General features: G+C 40.4%; 4 protein-coding genes across 11 annotated transcripts; 2 read left to right on the top strand and 2 right to left on the bottom strand.

Annotated features, from left to right (window-relative positions):
* The first annotated feature begins 909 nt into the window (after positions 1-909).
* On the top strand, positions 910-5,135 carry LOC103868461 (kunitz trypsin inhibitor 5-like). Of its 7 annotated transcripts, none has more exons than XM_033277309.1 (4): positions 1,263-1,813; positions 2,071-2,229; positions 2,358-2,528; positions 2,605-5,135. In XM_033277309.1, the coding sequence occupies exon 4, from the start codon at positions 4,469-4,471 to the stop codon at positions 5,054-5,056; it is 588 nt and encodes a 195-aa protein (XP_033133200.1). In that variant the 5' UTR covers positions 1,263-1,813; positions 2,071-2,229; positions 2,358-2,528; positions 2,605-4,468; the 3' UTR covers positions 5,057-5,135. The 7 variants fall into 7 exon arrangements, with proteins under 7 accessions (XP_033133196.1, XP_033133194.1, XP_033133200.1 ...); XM_033277308.1 differs by having other exon boundaries at positions 2,341-2,528; XM_033277305.1 differs by adding an exon at positions 910-1,140 and having other exon boundaries at positions 1,274-1,461; positions 1,564-5,135.
* Positions 5,136-5,193: 58 nt separating this feature from the next.
* LOC103835935 (nascent polypeptide-associated complex subunit beta) lies at positions 5,194-23,152 on the bottom strand. Of its 2 annotated transcripts, XM_009112132.3 has the most exons (7): positions 23,118-23,152; positions 6,559-6,658; positions 6,152-6,219; positions 5,914-6,062; positions 5,777-5,833; positions 5,648-5,686; positions 5,194-5,547 (listed from the first exon to the last, which is right to left on the bottom strand). In XM_009112132.3, the coding sequence occupies exons 1-7, from the start codon at positions 23,135-23,137 to the stop codon at positions 5,363-5,365; spliced, it is 618 nt and encodes a 205-aa protein (XP_009110380.2). In that variant the 5' UTR covers positions 23,138-23,152; the 3' UTR covers positions 5,194-5,362. The 2 variants fall into 2 exon arrangements, with proteins under 2 accessions (XP_009110380.2, XP_018509541.2); XM_018654025.2 differs by having other exon boundaries at positions 5,207-5,547; positions 5,648-5,833.
* Positions 8,773-12,288, bottom strand: LOC103835932 (homeobox-leucine zipper protein HDG12). The gene is made up of 9 exons (XM_009112128.3): positions 11,665-12,288; positions 11,470-11,587; positions 11,214-11,402; positions 10,685-11,125; positions 10,512-10,613; positions 10,236-10,436; positions 9,739-10,167; positions 9,583-9,672; positions 8,773-9,511 (listed from the first exon to the last, which is right to left on the bottom strand). The coding sequence occupies exons 1-9, from the start codon at positions 11,760-11,762 to the stop codon at positions 9,125-9,127; spliced, it is 2,055 nt and encodes a 684-aa protein (XP_009110376.1). The 5' UTR covers positions 11,763-12,288; the 3' UTR covers positions 8,773-9,124.
* On the top strand, positions 20,421-21,894 carry LOC103835931 (oleosin-B2-like). Its single transcript, XM_009112127.3, has 2 exons — positions 20,421-20,759; positions 21,133-21,894. The coding sequence occupies exons 1-2, from the start codon at positions 20,437-20,439 to the stop codon at positions 21,473-21,475; spliced, it is 666 nt and encodes a 221-aa protein (XP_009110375.3). The 5' UTR covers positions 20,421-20,436; the 3' UTR covers positions 21,476-21,894.
* Positions 23,153-23,161: the final 9 nt, after the last annotated feature.

The following is a 23,161-nucleotide window of genomic DNA, read 5'->3' as shown; positions in this document are numbered from 1 at the left end:
TGTAATACTTTATACAGTATGATAGGAGATTTGATTTTGTAATACTTTATACAGCATTATACTTACTTTCCTTATTTTAAAGCAATTTCTTGGATTCATAAGTTTTCAAAATAATGTAAGCTTCAAATGTTCGTCTGGATAGATGATTAAACTCCAAACCATGCATAAACATTAGAATTTGCATGTTTTTATTATTAAATATAATTTCCAACAACTTTATTACTAGGCAATGTTAAACCGGATTAATCTGGTTAATCCGGATAATATTTTTTAAATACATCTTCTAAAAGTTAAAGTATAACGAGGAGACAAACTGAGTTATAAGAAGAATATATGGATTAATATTTATGCATGTCTTGTAACTGGCTGCTACATAATATTCCAGATCAAGCCTAAAATATTGATGCATATTGCTTTTTAAGATATACCAGAAACCCCGGTTTGTGTTTTGCTACAAGCTTTGTTTCTACATGTTGAAATCGAAATTTGATCTCTGACAAGTTTACTCTTAGGTTTGGTCTTATATAGTTTGTAGGAAATACCAGAAAACCCGGTTTAATCTTGGGTTTGGTCTGGTTTCTGTGTTAGTAAAACATGGCACTCTTAACTGCTAGACAACGTAAACTTTTGTCGGTGAAGAAAAAAAGGATTACGTCAGGGATGATTGAAACATGACGCCGTGTGACTCGTGAAGCTTTTGTTTGACCGTAGTGTAAACGACGCAAAACCTCTCACGTCAAAGAGATTATTTAATGCTCGGCCACTAACTAATCTATAATAATAAAGGAGAGTTTTCTCCCACCTCCTGCAGCCACGTCCTTCTTTAGGGGTGGGCATATGTCGCCACGTGTCGGCGCTTAATTGGTTACGTTTTTTTTGTTTTTTCTCTTTATCCGATTTCACTGGTCTCCTCTCTCCTCTCTGCCATGCCGGATCTCTCTCTCTCTCTCGATCTATCCCGTTCCTCGCTCTAGAGAAGACGAGAGACACCACCGGTCTCCTCTCTCCTCTCTGCCATGCCGGATCTCTCTCTCTCACATGCCTCGCTCTAGAGAAGGCGAGAGCCACCACCGGTCTCCTCTCTCCTCTCTGCCATGCCGGATCTCTCTCTATCTCTCTCCCGTGCCTGGCTCTGTCACGGTTACATCTCTCTCTCTCTCTCTCTCTCTCTCTCTCTCTCTCTCTCTCTCTCTCTCTCTCTCTCTCTCTCTCTCTCTCTCTCTCTCTCTCTTTGTGTGAGTTTTGATTTCGATTTGTTTTTGTGTTGGTAAAGAAAGTTGGAGGAGGCAGAGAAGCTTGATGGAGGAGGACGGAGAATTCACGAGGTGGAGGAAGCGAGGTGGAGGAAGCTGGACGAACAGACAGCGGAAGAGGAGAGATGAAAAGGCGGAGGAGGAGGCATGACGCTCAAGTTTGCCAGCGGTGGAGAGATCAACAAGAAGACGGCGGCCTCTAGATTAGGTTTAGTGTTGTATTTTTTTTTTTTTTAATGGTATAAACCGGTTCAAATATTTTGTAAACATGTTTTAATATATACATTCTATGTTTATCTATATTCTACAGTGATGAGAGGACAAGATCTTTGTAGAAGCAGTTTTGAGTGATGAGGTCTGACACGGAGGCCAAGCCGTGGACGTTAATGGCAGCGTAGAAGCTGGAGAGAGCTTCAGAGTTCAGACACAGATGTGGGAGCTGTTCGGGACGCAATGTCGATGGCTGTCTCCCACCACGCAGCTGCTTTTACAGACGGACTACAGGATGTGAACTATTGCCACCGAGTAATGGTTGTTGGTTTCAAACTATTGCCAGAAAGGTGAGTGAGAAGTTTCATCTCATTGGTTACATATATTCTGCAAATATATCTTTTTATTCCTCCACTGCAAGGTATATCTTTTTATTCATCCAAGTATGCATCTTTATGGAGTTTTGTAGCTTGTGATTAAGTGTTTAGTGTAGGAGTTTAAGTCTGGAGTTTAAGTCTGAACGTTCTTTAAGATTTGAATAGTTTTCATTTTTGAAGGATTTGGTAAAGATCCCAACTTTTTAACGTTAACATGTGTGGATTCACAGGTTTATTCTTTGGACTGGACACCTGAGATGAACCAGATTGTCAGTGCATCTCAACAAGACACACTCAGTTAGAAGAGAAAAGTGATGGAAAAGGGAAAGACACAACCAAAGGGCCAATTGATAAAGTGCTGAAAATGCAATCGTTTAGATCTTGAAAAGGTCAGACTTTAATAATATGATTAGTTAAATTCTATTTTTATATACTAATATATATCTAAATGGGTATATCACTCTGCCCACCTGCACCAAACCAAACTCACACGCTCACAGGTTTATGTATAATATAGATACTGAAAATGTGGGAGATTGGCACATTTCTCCATTAGAGTTACTCCACAGTGGTCCTTTGCTTGATTTTGATCTTCTTCCAGGCTGTTGTTCTTCAATGGCTGCCTTGAGTTTACCGTCTCTACCAAATGTCCTTATCTCAGACACTTGTGGAGAAGCTTATGGTCTCTGTGAGTAACCAACTTGAACCGTAGATCTACATAGATAGTTTGTTGTTTGTCTCATATTTTGTTCATCAATTTTCAGGTCAAAGCTCCAGAGCCTTTTCAACCAGATATCTTTCCATACTTCACAGGCCAGGAATCTAAAACAGAGACGCACATAGCTACGAAATGTTGTCTCTGAGACCCCGCAAATGTTTGAGACAAACGACTGTTGTTAGTTTATTTCACTATGTATCTCTACAGACTCAGCTTTGTATTGACAAGCTTTTTCATGAGAAGAACAATATGCATTTACAAAACAGCTTCCTTATTGTTTTCATATTGTTAGAAACATTGAATACGTTCCTGCAATTCTTCTGTGATTTTTTCTTCATGGGTTTACATTCCCCTGTCACTAGAAACATTCAAAAGTACACATAAAGATATTGGTTTAATGTTTGTGCGTTTGTGTGTGTTTTGACGTGTTTTTGACTACGTCCCGCATATATTATAACGAGAAATCTATAGCATAAAAATTTACAGGAAAATATAACAAACCTACAAACACAATGTATTTTACCTATAAGTGGCTCCGCTCACCCATGGGTCTTCTTCGTTAGGGCTGCCACAAGCCCTCATAAGAACTTAGCATATTTCAAAAAAGGGTCACAATAAATAGACAATAACACAAACTCTCAATTATGAGCTACTCAGCTGTTACCTCACCCACCCCTCTACAAACAACTAAGTGGGAGTTATTAAGTCTACAATAATATGTCATCCAAACAAGATCACTAAGAGATACCACCACTGCTATTACTTTATAAGAGAACTAGATTTTGATCCGCTTTCTAAAAGCGCCGATAACTTTTTACTATTCTAATAAAATTCGATTGAGTTTATAACTTTTATTTTAAAATAATAATTTTCAAGTTTTTCTATTTGAATTTTAAAAAAATTGTTCTATTATACTATTTGATTTTCTTATCCGAAAGACCCGTGAATCGATAGATCCAGTGACCTGTGTATAATCCGGTTCAAATTTAGTAAAAATAATTTTAATTAAAAATTCTAGAAAACCAGTAAAAATCTAAAAATATGTACGATCTGATATCATTATTATGTAAAAACAATATAATAATTTTTTTTTCAAAATAAAATTATTTATATATTCATGTTCGATCGTTAAATAATACTATGCATGAAAAAAAAATATTTAAATTTAATGGAGTGTATAGTATAGTTTGCATAAAAATTAGAATTATTATAATTCACAAAATATGGAAAGTATTAATTACCATAAATATAGGGAATGTTCATATTATTAATTTAAATAAGTAATATATGTGAGATTTATATCTCCTACGAATTAAAAAATTACATCGCTCTTTTACGATAAAAATAATACTCCAAGCAGCGAAAAAGCATCTTCTTTGGAGATTTATATCTCCTACGAACTAAATTTTCTATGTCATCTTTTTCCAAAATTTTAATTTCATTATGTCATACATGTGAACTTTCCCATAAACAAAAACAAACACATGCATTTACATGTTTTTTTGGAACATCAATTTTACTTTATGTTTTAAGTTCAACTATATTTATTTTGGTGCAGTTATCAGCTATTTATTCTATTTTTATTGAATCGATCAGTGAAACCACTTATACTATTCATTTTTGACATAAACAACTTCAAAATAAAGTAATAAACTACTATCTCTAACCACTATCAAATGAATAGATAAAAAAATTGAATTCATTTGAAAATTAGTAGAGAATAAAACATATGAACCCGGCGCGTAGCGCCGGAATACCACTAGTAGTCTAATAATACAGCGTATTTAGATCAAAATCAGATAAGATTTTGACTTTGTAAGATACGCTTACGGCTTATAAATAGAAACTCTGTTCTCATAGCTTTTCAATTCATACTAAAAAGGTTTCCATTAAAAGAAAGCTTTCCAAAAATGTCATCACTTCTTTGTATCTTCCTCCTCGTAGCGGTCTTCATCAGCCACCGTGGAGCCACCACCGAAGCCGTGGTTGAACTAGTAACCGACATCTACGGTCAACGTCTCAGAACAGGCACCAAGTACTACATCTTGCCTGTAGTTCGCGGCCGCGGCGGCGGACTAACCATGTCCAAAGCCGAAAACAAAACCTGTCCTAAAAGTGTTATCCAAGAACGGTTTGAAGTCTCAAACGGCATGCCGTTGACATTCTCACCGTCAGACAAATCAAAAGTGATCCGTGTCTCAACTGATCTGAACTTCAAATTCTCAGCTACTTCGGTCTGGAACTTAGACAATGTCGACGAGAAGACGAATCAATGGTTCATTGGAACTTGTGGCGTTGAAGGGAATCCAGGCAGGACAACTGTTGGTAACTGGTTCAAGATAGACAAGTACGAAGATCACTACAAGATCGTGTTTTGTCCTTCTGTATGCGATATCTGCAGAGTCATGTGTAGAGACGTTGGCGTGTTTGTGCAAGATGGGATTAGAAGACTTGTGTTAAGTGATGTTCCACTAAAAGTTATGTTCAAAAGAGCGTAGATCACAAACAAATCCACAATATGTACAATGTTTTTACACAACCTTCAATAATAATTAAACAATGAACTTGTTTTTTCAATGCTTGTTTCTCTCTGCATATTTGATTTGAAAATCTGATGAAACATAGTGAAGAGACATGAGAGAAACAGATCAACTGGATAAAAACCTTGAATCATTATCTGGGAAACAAGAATCTGGTAGGAAACACTACAAAAAGAGGATCGAGCGAGCAAACATTAATAATGATATGTAAAACTCATAAGTGCGGTTTTTGTTGCTGTTGTTGTGGTCTCTTCGCTTTTTGTCTTAAGAAGAAGCAGCAGCTACTTTCTCTTCAGCAGCGGCTTCGAATGTCTCCCCAGCTACAAGTTCCGGGACATCATCGTCTTCATCATCATCCTCTTGAATGGTTGCTGGGACATTACCTCCACCAGGAGATTGCTTCTTGAACTGCTCTGCTAGCTTCTTCAGATTCTCCATGTTGTCTGGTCCTGCAATAGACCAAAGAAAAAAACATATTTTAAGGATAACTGTTTCGGGGTTAGGGGGAGAAAAACATGTAAACAAGTACAAATTACATGGAGCACATACCTAGATGGCTGAGAATCTGAGGAAGGATATCTTCCAATTCTACAGAAAAGCAACAACAAGTTTTATATTTAATCACAAAAGACGCAATGAATAAGAAACAAAAAAAATAGAGATGAATAAGATGCGTACTTTTGGTCTGAGGAGAACCGCTAACAACCCATGTGTTTGCACCAACTGAAGCTTGAACTGTATTAAAGGAGACAAAACATTATCAATAACAAGAGTATTTTACACATGTAATAAAAATGATAAATTAAGAATTTTACCCTTAGGGTTGGTGAACTGAATAACAACATCATCCTTGAAGATGTTAACTTCCTCAATAGCTGGAATGGAGTTAACACCAATTCTCTTCAAGGTGCTTTGGAGCTTCTTGTCATCAGTTGTATTGGTCTTGTGCACAGCCTTCTTCTTCCTGCATGCAAAGAATCAAAAAATGGTTCATATAATAACAGAAATAAAAATGTCGAAATTACAAAAAAAAACAAACAAACAAAGAGTTACCTTCTAACTGTACCCTTGCCGCCAGTGCGGACAGTGTTGGCCATCTTCATCAACTTCTCGCGATTCATCTGTGTATGAAACATACAAAAGCCACACTCATTAAGCCGCATCAATGAGATTAAAACGCTACTAGAACATAATGAATCTTTTGTAGACACACACCAGACAAATAATGACACTATATCAAAAGGAGAGCGCCAAAAAATTTAAACACAGATGCGTATATGAATACTAATATCGTCTTTAATATCTCAAAACACGGATAAAACACATCTCAAAAAATCTAGGGAAAAAAAAGATGTCTGCATCCCGACATATTTTTTAAAATCGGACAATCAAGACAAACCCTTTTACACTGAAACGATAAGACACAGAGAGTTAAAAGGACACAACAGCAGTGGACTTACCTTGAGATTTTGATGATTAGGGTTCTGTGTTTCTACAGAGAGTGGAAAGAGATAACAAGCGAAGAGAGAGAGACGCGGGCGGCGCAAGAGAGTTTTGCGTCTTTAACTATATGCTATCGAAGCCAAAGCTCATTTATTGATCCAACGGTTTAGATATCATAAGCTCCATAAGGAAGCCTCAATCTCCACCGTTGGATCGTTTAACCTGTCTCGAATAAAGTTATGGCCCAATAACTGCGACACCTATTGGCCCAATAACTGCGACACCTGTTGGCCCAACTTAAAATGGCGTTCAATCGTTTCCAGCGTTCTATAGCGTTTTGCACACGAAAGTGAATCTTAAATCACTGTCCATTGGAACGTTTGTGTATTAAATAGGGGATTTGATTATTGATATTCTCAACATAATTGGTTTTATTAGTAAATTAAGTCTGCTTAATTTGCTCAGTAATATGAAATCCATTAATACAAAAGTTACATACGATACAGAGACATAGACCCAAAACGCAGACGCATAAAACATTGGCGTTTAAATAAACGCAATTACCTGAATGGTTTTATTTTACTCTTTCTTCTGCACAACGTTCTCCAAATACCATTCATAAGTCTGACGCAGCCCATCTCTAATAGAAACCTTCGGTGTCCACCCCAAAGCCGCAAGCTTCGAGCTATCCATCAGGCTTACTACAATCCCAAACAAGCTTCCCTTCAAACCCAACAACCTCCTTAACGAACTCAGCCAACTCCTTGATCGTCATTTCCACACCACTCCCCACATTAACATGCTCAAACCCACTGTACCTCTCCATCAAGAAAACACAAGCATCAGCCAAATCATCCACGTGCAAAAACTCCCTCAACGGAGTTCCACTTCCCCACACCACAACTTCTTCAGCATCGTTTGCCTTGGCAAGAGGAGCCGAGGAAGAGAAGCTTATTCACGCCGTGCGTGTAGGCAGAGTGGATGACGCTGGTTTGGATTTGGAGATTGACGGAGATGAAGTCAGCTGGGTACGTGTTGTTGGCGTGGATCCCACCGAGGATGACGTAAGCAGGTTTCTCTGTGGCGAAGAATGATTCGACGTCGGATTGGTTAGTGAGGTCAAGCTCGGAATGGGTTTTAAGGAGGAGGTTTGTGAAACCGGATTTTTCGAGTTTTCGGACAATGGCGGATCCGACCAATCCTCTGTGGCCCGCGACAAAGATCTTCGCGGTTTTTTCCGACATAAACGAACCTGGTTTCAAAATTACGAGAAAATCTACAACGGATTACACAATCAAGTCGCTTTTCGATCTAAAATGTATCGAAACTTGAAGGTTCACGTACCGGATCCTGTGGCGTCCGCCATTGTTGAAGTATATTAGTTCAGAACAATGTCTCAATGACAGATATAGAGAGAAAAGGGATTTTGACTTATAACCACCAGTTTTCGAAAGTCAACGGGAAAAAGCGTAGATTTGTAGCTAAAAAGGTTACGATCCTCGGAGAATGTTAGGCGGAGATCTGAGACTCCGCCGGCGATCTTAATCGGTGTCGCCTAACTTTTTTTTAAATTCAATTCATCAAACGATCGTTATCAATTTTAGGCCCATGGGCCTTTAACAGTAGTAATTTCAGTCTCGGCCCATTTCGCTTATTTTCCGTCTTTAAATTGTTGTACAGTTAACCGGACCAGATTCCGGTTGGCAGCTATTAATTTGATTGAAAGTTTGAAACCAAACTGTAGCGATTGGCGCGAAAAACAAGGAAATGAATGCAAGCAGTGGCCAGTAATTGCAGTAGCAAATCTGGCAATGAGGTGTCTGAAGAAGACAGGGTAGAAAGAATCTGACAGATGTAAGAGACGTTTCTGCAGCGTTGGAGAGGATCTGTTCATCTGCAGAGGAATTTTAGGTGATTGAGAGTACAAATTAGACATAGCACCCGCATCTCCATGTTCTACACTGTTTTTTTTTTTTTACCAAAATAAGAAGTTAAACATAGCCGATTCTTGGAAACGGTTGCTGCAGGAACACTGTAAGGTAATGAAAACGTTCCGAGTTATAAAATATTGTCAAATACGTTTGAAGTATCATGTCAAGGCTTGTTACGTTTGTGATCTTTTTTTGTTTCAGATTTTCAAATCATTTGCTTTATTGCATGACCTCACATCATCTTAGGTTGATGAACCGATTGTTAACTATAGTTCAGTGGTAAAAAAAAGGGATTTACGGTGACAGGTGACAGATAAAACATGGACAACATTCAAGAAACAATTTGTAACTAGACAAAAGAAACAAACAGAAGTCAATGCCCGAACCATACATAAAAGGCATGGTGCGTTCTTGACTCCCACCTCCCACCAAATATTACCATTCTCAAAACACAAAAAAAAAAAAAAAACTTCAGAAACAAAATCTGAACAAGAGAGTGAAGAGAGGAGACAGACAACCAGAAGAGTAATGATTTTCTTACACTCTTTGCTGGCACTGAAGGTAGAATAAGTGCTTAATAACTTTCACTCCTCTGATCATTAATGACCCTTATCAGAAATCAGATGGGGAAAATGAGCTATTAATGGCGTCGTCAAGCAGTTGAAGGACAATTCAAGGTGGTTTTAATGTGGTGGACAGTGGAACTGATGAGGTTATTAACTGTCTCCATTGACTCCATATTCAATTTTCCTGACTGCAAGCTACTCACCATTATCTGAAACCCAACCGTTATCAATGAACCTCCTCCTCCACTTCCTCCTTCAACTTTAAGCTCTGGGATCTGGCTACTCCTGCTTCCATCTGGTGAAATTGCAAAACCCGAGGGTAAAATGGGAATATAAGATGTGTCTTGACCGCTCATCGCCATGTTCAGTGCTGGTAAATCCAATGGAGTGTAAACCACAAGCGAGCCTGATGAGTCTACGCAGCTTTCTTGTAGAATCAGCATGTTGTTCTGTGATGATGATGCATTGAACCCCTAATGAAATAAAAGGTCAAAATTTAACAATCAATAATCTCAAGAACCGAACATGTGTATAAGTAACTTACACGAAGAACAGAAATGCAGTTTCCTGGATGTGAACCGTTTGCGATATGAGCTACTTCTTGAACTGAACTTCCATTCAAGAGAACGTCCCACTATAAAAAACCAAAACATTTAAAAATCTATAACGCGTGTAGTAGTAGTAGTAGTAGTAGTAGTACCTGAGGACGAGTTCTTTCATCTTTGAGGAAATTGAATACGATAAGTGGAGAAACTGGGAGCCAGAAGCTGGTGGCTGCACACAGAACCATTCCGTTTGGTTCGTGATGGCTCTTGTACGAAGTCACACGGATACCAAACTCATTCATTCCCGACACAACCGTTGATCGAGTGTTGTTAGATGTGCCAACGCTCAAGCAGAAGTTGCTAACCATTCTTTGAGCAAGTTTCATTATACTTCTCTTCCCTTCCGGGGATGGAATCATTGAGGATGTTGCGGGTTCCATAAGAGCCGCGAATCTCTCGCACATTCTTTGGAGAGTAGCGATCCAACGTTCAGCTCCAAAAGCTAACCCTTCACGGACACTATCTTTAAACATCTCATGAATAGGCTCTTGCTCCGAGATTTCAACATGTTCAACCCAAGTAACCTGTTATTGTATAATGATCAGAGATGCTAATAAAAAAAAGAAACAAACAGATTAGTTTACACACAAACCTTGCAGTAGCCATTGGACATGTCTTGAATCAAGCAACCAGAAGGAAAACGATACGGCCGAGAATGAGACATAAACTGAGGAAGCTCGTAGGAGACATTAACAATAGCCCAAGTTCCATGTTCGATTTGCTGACAATATCTTAGCAAACTGAACTCACGTGTTGGAACCAATGGCGAAAGCATTTGAAGCTCTTCAAGCATCTAAACACAAGCCAATAGCAAAGTTAATCAAAAGCTTCACACACAAACAATGATCAAGTGCTTTGTTTTTTTTACCAAATGCAAAGCATCTCCGTGGTTTCCACGCAATCCAGATGAAACCACTGCGAGAGTTTTAGATGATGCAACGACTGAGGGAAAAAGCTCTGCAGATTTAACCTGAAAAATTAAACTATATGAGAAAAAAACCAACTGAGTAAAATCTACAGGTTAGGTTGGTTGTTACTCACAGAGTCCATGAGCATGTCCACAAGTGTAATAGCATTAATAAAAACAATGCCAGAAGATCTACTTGCTTCCACTCGAGAGTTATGGTTCTTTCCTCCACGGCTACTTGCTCTTGGGAACATATTCTCATAGCTTTCGAGGTTGAGAACGTCTCTTGCTCCATCATTTTTAATCCACAGAGGCTCGTTTGTTTGCGTAAGCCTAAGCAACTCTTCCATAGCGGTCACAGCAACGTTTGTCATCAGAGATTTATCGATATCTGATAAAACCAAGTTTGGCTGAGATGGTAAAGTAGGAGCAGCCATTGAAGAACCACTTCCAGGAATAAGATCAAAATCAAGCGAAAGACCACCACTGTGGAATGGCATCTGATTTAGTAGTGGTGGGAGATGAGAAAGTGGTCTCCCCATGAACTTAGCTGCAATGCTTGAAACCCTTTCGAGCTGCCCAAATAAAAAGATGTTAGTGGAGTTTAAGCACTAAGATCAACCACAATGCATGACTCAAAAGGTTTTTTTTTTTAGCTAGAACCTCTTCTCTAAGGTGTGCATTTTCGATTCGGAGCTTCTGTTCATCGAAGTAAGAGTCTTCATGAGAAGGAGCGTCACCACAGGTGGGGCAGATTGTGTGTTTGAGAGCTTCTCTGATAGCAATGTTTTCGCAACGAATCCTATCGTTCTCTTCCTTGAGTGCACAGTTATCAGCTCTCTCGTGTTGTGCCTGCAAACAAGAAACGATGAAGAGGAGAGACAAAGCGAGTAAGAGAGGAAGTTAAAAGTTGAAAAACCTTCTTTTGTGTTCTTCGGTTCTGAAACCAAAACTTTATCTGTCTTGGAGCTAGACCCAATTCTCTACTAAGTTGCATTCTCTGTTTCTCATCTGGGTGTTGACACTCATTGAAAGCTCTGCAAGCAAAAACCATAAGAGAACAGAAAGAGAGAGCTGGAGAAAACAAATGAGTAGAGGAAAGAGAGAGAATTACGATTCAAGGCGTTGGATCTGGTGAGGTGTGTGGCGGTGGAAACGCTTCTTCTTCATCGTCTTCTTGTCCGTTTCAGAGCTGTCGCCGAGAAACTCCATCTTTATTCAAAGTATAATGTGTTTGTGGACAAAGAAACAGTTTCCTCTACCCTTTAAACCAAAACAAGTGAAGTAGCTAACTCTGGACCATCACACAACTGTCTGTCATTAAAACAACAAAGAGAAAAAGAGGGAACAAAGTTTCAAACTTTGAACAAAAGAGAAATGTAACGGAAGAGAATCTGAAAAAAAAAAGATAATGGGAGGAGGGAGGAGCAAAAGAGAGAGAGAGAGAGAGTAATAAATCTCTGTCTCCGGGTCTTTGTTCTCGAGCCTATCATAAGCAGCCATTTAGCCATTAGTGCTTTCATCACTCCCACCTTTCGCTCCTTTTACATTCATTACACATTCCAAAATCTCTCTCTCTCCTTACCTGTCTCCCCTTGAGAAATTGCGTAACTGATACTGATGGGGGGATTTAATGGTGTTTGACAGCGGGAGGAGAGAGAGAGATAGAGAGGTTATGGGTTTTAAATTCTCTTGATCGTTTCTCCATTACCAACCTTCTTCTCTCTCTCTAGCCTCATTTAAAAGTGCCGGAGAGTTTATCCGCTTGCTCCGGCGGGTTCTCTCAACGTCATGTAGTGTGACAAAATGTAACTTTCTTTGGGATTTTGCTGACCCCATCTTCTCCTTTTTTTTTTCTTTTACTTTTTACTAAAAAAATAAAATATTAATACCATTTTCAAAAAAACTTACATAATACAACTTTAACCTGGAAATAATTATTTTTCTGTCATAAACTATAACAGTGGATTTTCTCTTTAAACCAAAAAAAAATCTCTCTTGAATTTATGTACCCACCTAACTACTCATCCAAAAAAACTATAACAGTGGAGGTTGGGATTTTGATAGAATTACCCCGTTTGTAACAGCAAAGAGAAGACTAGAGCTTATGGCAGTAGTAGTGGATACTGTTACTGGAGCAAAGGATCGTTTGGCATGGGGGCAGACTCCGAATGGGCAGTTTACGGTGAAGTCTGCATACACCTTGTTTACAAGAGATGAAAATCCAAGACCGCAGATGGGGAGTTTCTTTCGATCTATGTGGCGCGTTGTAGCACCTGAGAGAGTTCGAATGTTCCTCTGGCTAGTGGCAAACCAAGCAATCATGACAAATGCAGAGAGACATCGAAGGCACCTGAGTGGGACTGACTTATGCCAGGTTTGCAGAGGAGGAATTGAGACTATAATACATGTGTTACGTGATTGTCCTGCGATAAAAGGTATATGGGAGAGATTTGTTCCGAGAATGAAAAGGGAGGCTTTCTTCAGAATGCCGTTACTGGAATGGTTATATAAGAACCTATGTGATAACAATGCAGGTGGTGGTGTTCCGTGGGCTACCACATTCGCTTTGACTCTATGGTGGGGATGGAAGTGGAGATGTGGAAATGTATTTGGTGATACCCGACTGTGGAGAGATAGAGTCAAGTTCTTACGTGATTTGGCTAAGGGAGTTATAACAGCAAATAGAACAGAGAATGCTCACATAAAGGAGAGGCATATGGTTGAGATAATGGTGGGATGGAAGCCACCTGGTGTGGGGTGGATGAAACTGAACACGGACGGGGCATCACATGGGAACCCGGGGCCGGCGGCTGCAGGGGGAGCACTGCGAAACGGAGAAGGCGAGTGGTGTGGCGGTTTTGCGATTAATATAGGTAGCTGTACGGCACCATTAGCGGAGTTATGGGGTGTGTACTATGGTTTAGTGGTTGCTTGGGAGAAAGGGGTGAGAAGGCTGGAGGTAGAGGTCGATTCTATGATGGTGATGGAGTTTCTTACGATAGGGATTGGGGACACTCATCCGCTGTCTTTCCTGGTACGCTTGTGCCATGGCTTCTTGACAAGGGACTGGCTAGTCCGATTTGTTCATGTATATAGGGAAGCAAACCGCTTAGCTGATGGTTTGGCTAACCTTGCATTTACTCTTCCGTTTGGTTTTCATAGTTTTGTTGTGGCACCGATTGAGGTCGCTGTTTTAGTTCATGAGGATGTTGCTGGACCGTTGAGGCCACGACAAACTCGTCTTGTAAACTGAAGTTTGGATTTCTTTTTTAAATAAATTGGGAGTCACTCTCCCATATTCCTACCAAAAAAAAAAAAACTACTCATCCACAATGATAAGAGACTATATGAGTCTCTCAAAAAATATTTAAAAAAAAAAAACTAATAAAAATTAGACATGTGTTATTTGAGTTTCTAAACAATTGAAAAGAGTGTCTTCTTCTTCTAGGTACCATCTCTCTATTTTTCTTATTTTTTTCAACATTTTACTCATGAGAAACTCTGCTAGAGATCCTCAATGAAAGTGTCAAACCAAGATTACTACTTGTAAAGTCAAATAATTATCTTTTTTTTTTGAATATTTGTAAAATTTATTTTTTTAAAAACTAACTTTTGTACATCAAATGTAACTGATTTGATCTAACTAATTTATAGAAATCGAAAGATCAAAGGTTTGAAACAAATAAAGCCTACATCCTTTACATCCTTGACGCCAGCCAGGGTTGCAGTAGAGTAGTGCCGATGACCCGTTGCAGAGACCATTAAGCACCAGTTCCGGATCCCTCTGTCTATCATCTTGACCAAAGAGCCTACGACCATGGGTGTTTCTCTGTGACATCTATCGTTTCGTTCTCTCCAAATGGAGTGGAAAGTGATCTGAAAAGTGTAACGCATCAAAACCCTGGATTTTTGATTCAATGTTTTGTCACAGTCTTTAAGTAATGTCTCCCCAAGCCGTAGTAAACCATGCATTTAAAGCATAAACTCAGGTGAAGATGGGACTTACATCTCCTCTCTTTCTCCAAGTGAATGCCTGAATGTAACAGCCCGATCCCCCGGAGTCCGACCGGGGTTATCGAAGGGGCGTTATGGACACGTGTCTACTCATCTAGACAACCCTACGTGTCCCGTTACTGGTCCCGAGAGACGAGCGCATAACCTTCTTTGAAATACCGTCATACCCACATCCATATACTTCTACTTACAGTCCTGCGCACAGGAAAAATGGAAATGGAGGGGTGAGCAACAAGTTACTCAGTGAAGTGGTTCTAGACCAGCCTGCCCGCATGACACTCTATACTACTCCATGCGGGAACTAGGACTGACTAGCCACTACAATCAGTTAATGCATTTTCATCATTTCCTAATGTTATCTGCAGTTTCCACAATCACTTCCATTCATTTCTAACAACCTAGCGATCAATCAATACAATGATCTCACTCATTGCCACACACGTCAAACCCTAGACTTAACCGACTCCTCTTGTCCGTCCGACCCGACCCTATGACACCTTTAACTCCCCGTTACCCGACCATGAGCTAAAACCCTACAATGCACATCCTTTTCAACTTTTCATCTTTTCCTCTTTTCCTCTTTTCCTCTTTTCCTCAGTGGGTAGCCCCCCACTAGGCTTCTACCCCATATTCATGTGGATTCGCCACATCTCCTATGGGTGCTTCCATATTCATGTGGATTCGCCACATCTCCTATGGATACCTAGCGTGGACTACTTACCCCACCTACAAACCTTAGACTCTCTATATGCTTTCCCACCCATGCTTAACCTTAACATCCTTCTTTCATACTTTTACTTATCATTTCACTTCCTTATCGTTTTCACTTAATCCTCCCCATTCCCAATTACTTTCCCTTTTCATTCATACTTGAACTTGGACTAAATCACTAGACGCCACCCGTTATCGGTGTCACACACAATACACATCGCATTCAAGTTCTACTTCAATAACGTTTATAATCATTGCTCATCTATCATCCTAGCATTTGTTCCTCTCTAGCATCCTAACTTCAATCACAACAACACATGGGACAACACAACCAAACATACAAGTATCAACTACCAATCAATCATTACCACGACAATTCAATTCAGTTCATCAAGTCCCATTTATCAGTATGAGGGTTCTTATGCATCATGATTCATTCATCTATCATCCTAGCAATACCATGTCCTATCAACCTAACTCCCAATCAGGGTCTAATCAAGCCTAACTCCAACATAAAGGAGTATACAGAACCATGAAAGAAGGTTGGGTTCGAAACACTCCACCTTAGTCTTAGATCTGGATCTGGATCTGGAAACGAGGATTTGAGAAGGTTGAGATCTGGTCAGCACCACCACTTCACGGCGCCGGCGAGAGGGAGAGAGAGAGAGCGTGCGACGGCGAGGAGAGAGAGAGAGCGACGCGCGGGAGAGAGAGAGAGCGACGCGCGGGAGAGAGAGAGGAGAGAGAGACGGCGCAGGAGAGAAGGAGAGAGAGCTCGACGGCTAGGGTTTTCGACCTCCGGGAATTCTCTGCAGAGCTTCGCTTCAGATTTGTGATGAGGCAAAAAGGGAGACTGCATCTCTTTTTATAGTAAAGGGAAGGGGAAGCCCTAGGGTTTTGCTAAATGGGCCGTAGAGAAGCCCATATTCTTTGGGAAATTTTTATGGGCCAGGAACCGGGCCGTTACAATCCTCCCCCGTTAATCGGAATTCGTCCCCGAATTCCAAAGCCCACATCTTTCAGACCACTCGTTCGTTACCAAAATGGATTCACACATTCACACAACAATCAAGGGAGGCATACATGACACGATAACTCTACTGGGATCTTTAAAACCAACGAAGGAATGTCATAAATAATAAAAGGAGTAGGACTACAATAGTTTGTAAAAGAAAACCCAGCACATCTGCACAATACAGAATGTCGTAAATAAGGGAAGGAACACCAACTCCAATAACCAATAAATGAAATAAAACCAATAGCGAAACACGTGTCCTACTCCTACGAATCGTCTCTAGGATCTCGTCTAGCCACATTGACATGGCGAGGGGCAGCGGGACTCGGATCCCAGGTCTTCATCGCCCTCTGCGACGCGGTCCTCCTCGGCCTCCGCCTCCTTTCCCGCCAACCACTCCTCCGCATGCAGTGCTTGGTTAGCCATCCTTCTCACCAGTGCAAATTCCAGAGGCTCCAGGACTCCCACGAGTTCTTCACGAATATCCCCACGTAGCCCGGCCCTAAACAGATGACACCACTCCTCAGCTGGCTTCGGTTGACACATCTTGGCCGTATCCAAGAACTCCTCCAGGTAATCTCTCACCTTGCGTGGCTTCTGAACCATCTGGACCAGTACGTCACAATCACATGTTACTGCAGGTGGTTTTCGCGGACGCCCCCGCTTTCCCTTAGCGGGTGTCCCTACCGGCACCTCATGGCCATCGACGTCCCCACCCGGGTTTCCTCCTTCCATGCTCGAGAGAGCGGCCTCATCGGCTGCAATCTTCTCTTCTGCCTCCATGGCGAAACCTGCCATCCGCCTCACTAACGCGAACTCCAAGGGCTCCAAAACACCCCTCAGCTGCGCCTGGAGCTCCTGGCGTAGCCCGTTCTTATACCATATGCACCACGTCTCTGCATTCTTCGGTTTGCACAGCTTGGCTTGGTTGATGAAGTCCTCCGTGTATCCAGCGACTGATCGGTCCTCCTGAGCATTCTTGCTCAGCACTCCACACTGGCACTTCCCGGTGAACGCCCTTGGGGTTCCCCCTGCTGCACTTGGCGTCTTGCAGGGACGGCCACGCTTCCTCGGGGGTCCCTCTTCGGTTGCAAGCTGGAACCTCGCATTGCCCTGCAGTAGGCGTGTCTCCATAGCCATCCTCTGGAAATGAGGCATCAACACCTTATGCCTCACAGTCTGCTCGTGCGGGTACCTGAATGGGAACTCCCTGTACTGTTCTTCAGGATCCGGAAACATGGGTAGCACCAAGTTACCCTCCCTGTCATAGTGACGCCTTTGGGCATACTCCCTGGTGTTCCTCCGTCCGTAGTGCATACGCGGCATCCTCCACTCGTAATGGTCAAGCGAAAACATCCTGCAATAAAATTTCAATCAGAACCATAATAGAAGTATGGATATAGTGGGATTTTCAATTAATCTTTCACAATCCGAAAATACTTAGTAATATTGCAATTTTTTTTTTTTTTTTTTTTTGAAGACGAAATATATTGAAATATATATATATTAATTTTTTTTTTTTTTTTTTTTTTTTTTTTTTTAAAACGTCGGAAATGCCGATCCCTTAGGACGGAACTAAGGGATCTTAACCCGCTCTGATACCAATTGTAACAGCCCGATCCCCCGGAGTCCGACCGGGGTTATCGAAGGGGCGTTATGGACACGTGTCTACTCATCTAGACAACCCTACGTGTCCCGTTACTGGTCCCGAGAGACGAGCGCATAACCTTCTTTGAAATACCGTCATACCCACATCCATATACTTCTACTTACAGTCCTGCGCACAGGAAAAATGGAAATGGAGGGGTGAGCAACAAGTTACTCAGTGAAGTGGTTCTAGACCAGCCTGCCCGCATGACACTCTATACTACTCCATGCGGGAACTAGGACTGACTAGCCACTACAATCAGTTAATGCATTTTCATCATTTCCTAATGTTATCTGCAGTTTCCACAATCACTTCCATTCATTTCTAACAACCTAGCGATCAATCAATACAATGATCTCACTCATTGCCACACACGTCAAACCCTAGACTTAACCGACTCCTCTTGTCCGTCCGACCCGACCCTATGACACCTTTAACTCCCCGTTACCCGACCATGAGCTAAAACCCTACAATGCACATCCTTTTCAACTTTTCATCTTTTCCTCTTTTCCTCTTTTCCTCTTTTCCTCAGTGGGTAGCCCCCCACTAGGCTTCTACCCCATATTCATGTGGATTCGCCACATCTCCTATGGGTGCTTCCATATTCATGTGGATTCGCCACATCTCCTATGGATACCTAGCGTGGACTACTTACCCCACCTACAAACCTTAGACTCTCTATATGCTTTCCCACCCATGCTTAACCTTAACATCCTTCTTTCATACTTTTACTTATCATTTCACTTCCTTATCGTTTTCACTTAATCCTCCCCATTCCCAATTACTTTCCCTTTTCATTCATACTTGAACTTGGACTAAATCACTAGACGCCACCCGTTATCGGTGTCACACACAATACACATCGCATTCAAGTTCTACTTCAATAACGTTTATAATCATTGCTCATCTATCATCCTAGCATTTGTTCCTCTCTAGCATCCTAACTTCAATCACAACAACACATGGGACAACACAACCAAACATACAAGTATCAACTACCAATCAATCATTACCACGACAATTCAATTCAGTTCATCAAGTCCCATTTATCAGTATGAGGGTTCTTATGCATCATGATTCATTCATCTATCATCCTAGCAATACCATGTCCTATCAACCTAACTCCCAATCAGGGTCTAATCAAGCCTAACTCCAACATAAAGGAGTATACAGAACCATGAAAGAAGGTTGGGTTCGAAACACTCCACCTTAGTCTTAGATCTGGATCTGGATCTGGAAACGAGGATTTGAGAAGGTTGAGATCTGGTCAGCACCACCACTTCACGGCGCCGGCGAGAGGGAGAGAGAGAGAGCGTGCGACGGCGAGGAGAGAGAGAGAGCGACGCGCGGGAGAGAGAGAGAGCGACGCGCGGGAGAGAGAGAGGAGAGAGAGACGGCGCAGGAGAGAAGGAGAGAGAGCTCGACGGCTAGGGTTTTCGACCTCCGGGAATTCTCTGCAGAGCTTCGCTTCAGATTTGTGATGAGGCAAAAAGGGAGACTGCATCTCTTTTTATAGTAAAGGGAAGGGGAAGCCCTAGGGTTTTGCTAAATGGGCCGTAGAGAAGCCCATATTCTTTGGGAAATTTTTATGGGCCAGGAACCGGGCCGTTACACTGAACCTATCTGTTTTCATTCCCTCCACTCCGGTTGTTCCTCTCTCCGTCTGCGTTTTATTCGTTGTTGGAGCCTCATACCAATCTCTTACTCTCAATGCATTTGACATACACATCACAACTTCCACAACTGCTTCTCTCTCCTCTGTATGTAGATCCTCCAGTAACAACGGTGAAGCCACCTCGTCGAATTGGAGTATAGCAGCTTGCTACAAAATAAAACAAAACAACAACAGTATAAAGGCGCCATGTTTTCTTAAAAAAATATATATAAAAAAAAACTTATCTTAAAATAGCATTGAATGATAAATTTTTTGAAATATCACTCATTTATCAACAAAAATTCTAATTATTATAAATTTTAAATTCTGATCTCACCGCTAATATTTCTCTATAAATAAGCAAAATATCTAAAATAGCAATTTTTTTAAAAAAAAATATTTAAATATAGTACCTAATGATGATAAAAAAAAATCCAAACTCATTTATTAAAAGAAAAAATAGCACTCATTTGCTGACGAAATTGTTACTTTTTATCTCATGCTCTCCTCGTTAGACATTGAGTGTGATCGACAGTATCAAACTGTTATTTCAAACGTGGTTGGAATAGCAAATATGATAGCTAGATCTCGCGAACTTTTGCAAAGAATTGCCTCTCCTCGGATATCTTCCCAAGTTTAGTGTGTGTTCAACCATGGATATTAACTGCAACACGACAATTAATGTGTGAGCTTTAACAAGCAAGAAAAAAAGGCTAGAAAACATGACAACCCACATTACACACAAAAAGAAGGGCATGTGGCGTGACGTGATGTAACATAGATGATAGATCTCTATTTACTCACGTCGTTGTGCACTACACAACTCCATAAGATCTGAAGTATGAGTGGGGAACTCTGTCAAAGCGAATATCATTCTCAGTTATCCAAATTCAACATTTTTCTCGAAATGTTCTCTTTTCTCATCCCATTGTGGGACGCTAATAAGGTTACTATTGCTTCTGTGGCCTCCGTAGTCTTCTTAGCCTTTGCCGGTCTAACACTCGCCGTTTCGGCCGTGGCATTAGTTGTATCCGCACCGCTTTTCATCATATTCAGTCCGATTCTCGTACCCGCGACTATAGCCACTACCCTCCTAGCCACTGGGTTCACGGCCGGTGCCACTCTCGCACTGACTGCCATTGGCCTCATCATAGGGCTCATTAAGTAATTCTAAAGAAACTCTTTTGATGATAACTCAGTATGTTTTGCTCATATGATATTATACGTACAAATGCAAGTACAAATATAGAAGCCAGACATCTAAAGGCGATCGCAGCTTGTCATTTCTCAATTTTTGAGTTCGATCAGCTCGATCTCCACCCAACATATATCTTTCTAAAACATTTCGACAATATTAGCTAACTTGTTTAATTCTCTTTCTTTTGTCCACGATTCTTTTTAAATTCTACATCTTTCTTTCCTTTTTAGCTGCACTTTATTGTTGTTGTTGTTGTTTTTAACACATATTGTTGCTATTACCTCTTTTAATAAATTAACAGATTAATTAGTTCTCTTAAAACCTGTGTGTGTGTGATAGGACTGCGGAAGGAACTCGGTTGGCTCTGTCCGCCCAAAGAACATTGAAATTGCTAAAGTTTTCAGGTGGATATTGGGGATTCTGGGGAGGAAAAACATTTTCAGGATCATTCAGAGACATTTTAAAATGGTTACAAAAACAACCTTGGTTCAAAGGTATACCGGCAGGCGGAGCTGCACCACCGGCAGGCGGAGCTGCACCACCGGCAGGCGGAGCGGCACCCCCGGCAGCCGAAGCTGCACCAGCGGCAGCGGAAGCTGCACCACCGGCAGCGGAAGCTGCACCACCAGCTGCAGGGGGAGTTGCACCACCACCGGCAGGCGGAGCTGCACCAAGCATGTAGCATACGTAAATTATTGAATCTGAAACCAAGCCATTAAGGATTTTATGACTCGGAAACTAAAAGGAGACCAAGCCTTTTGAATACGTTTTACGTAATATTGAATCTGAAACCAAGCCATTAAGGATTTTATGACTCGGAAACTAAAAGGAGACCAAGCCTTTTGAATATGTTTTACGTAATATTGAATCTGTTTATATTGATAGAAGTAAAAGACTCGATACAAAGTTTATTGAAAAATAAAGAAAATCTAACCACACGATTGTGGCGAGTGGTAAACCGAGGTTACAAAGGTGATAAGTACCCGGAGTTCAAAATTCACCATTTCAAGATATGTCTACTTGCGTGCTTAGGTGATATATATGGATCATGTGCTAGTTCTGTGTATATTAGTTCTTAAGCTATTTCAGGATCATGTGCTAGTTCTGTGCATATTAGTTTCCTTTCGATTGTACTTCACATGTTCAACGACGCTACATTCAGATTGTAATTCGTAGTGATGAAAATAACAAAGCTCATTGATTATTATTATCTCATTGGTTCATAGCATCCTTATTTCCCATTTTGATCCCTGATAAACCAACTTGTTAAAAGATCGGTTCAGTGTAATCAGGATCCGGTTTGCTTGATAGAGTATAGTTTTTGCTTATAAAAATGATAGATTGTATTGACTTTCTTCCCAACTAACTCTACCTATTTTCCTACTAAACTTCACCAGTAATTTGATTCTGGTCTTGTTACTGCGATCCACACGTGCACGTGAGCTTTAAAACAATTTAATTATGACTTACCTAGGATTTAATCGATTAGTTGATTGGAATTTAAGCTATATTTCCAATCAATCCTTAAAAACAACCTATAAACAGTTTTGCAAGCAATCCCATCTTTTTCAGGGGTTTCACTTTATTCCATCTCTTATTTATAATTCACAATAATTTTGAATTTTCTTAGGTTTTTACGATGTGGGACATATTTTGAAAACAGAAAGCCTGATGAATACAAATTCATGTTTATATTAATTTTTTTTAAATATAACTATATTTGCACTAATCGCTGTAGACAAGAGATAAAGTAATAAGTGATGTGCTTTGAGACCAAACATCTGACCAAATAAGATGCGACGAACTGTCAAATTATTTTTGTTATAAAGTTTAGAAAGCCGCTGGTATATCAATCAGTTAGCGAATTAATTAACTAAGACACAGAGTCGTTTTAGGGTTTCTACGTTGGTCCTATTTAAGCAAAAGAAACATTTGGTTAGTTCTGAAAGGTTAACGAAACATATCAATAGATATTTTATTATTTATTATACGTGACCTGCAATTAAACCACAGGTCCCCAACATCTTTACCAAACTCTCTCCTTCTTCACCAATCTTCAATCTTTTAAATTTTTTTATGATATTCTCGAAAGCTTAAAGCATGTTAGTATCTTGTAACAGCCATTAGCTATACCAAAGCAATACGGTAAGAATCTATCAATCAAGACTGATTTCAACAAATCCTGGAATAGCAAAATAAAAAATTGATTTGTGGTGATGTAAGATTAATGTTAAGTTGAGAATTTTAGAATTATTTCCACATGAGATATCGACGATTTTTTCTTTCATAATTATCACTTCATATAGGATAAGAAACACCTAAACGTAGGAAAAGAAACACTCATACATTTAAGTTTTTCTTATCTCCT

Source organism: Brassica rapa, chromosome A08 (genome assembly GCF_000309985.2).
Source record: "Brassica rapa cultivar Chiifu-401-42 chromosome A08, CAAS_Brap_v3.01, whole genome shotgun sequence".
NCBI lineage: Eukaryota > Viridiplantae > Streptophyta > Magnoliopsida > Brassicales > Brassicaceae > Brassica > Brassica rapa.
The sequence above is the reverse complement of the archived record's forward strand: the minus strand, read 5'-3'. Positions and strand labels throughout refer to the sequence as shown.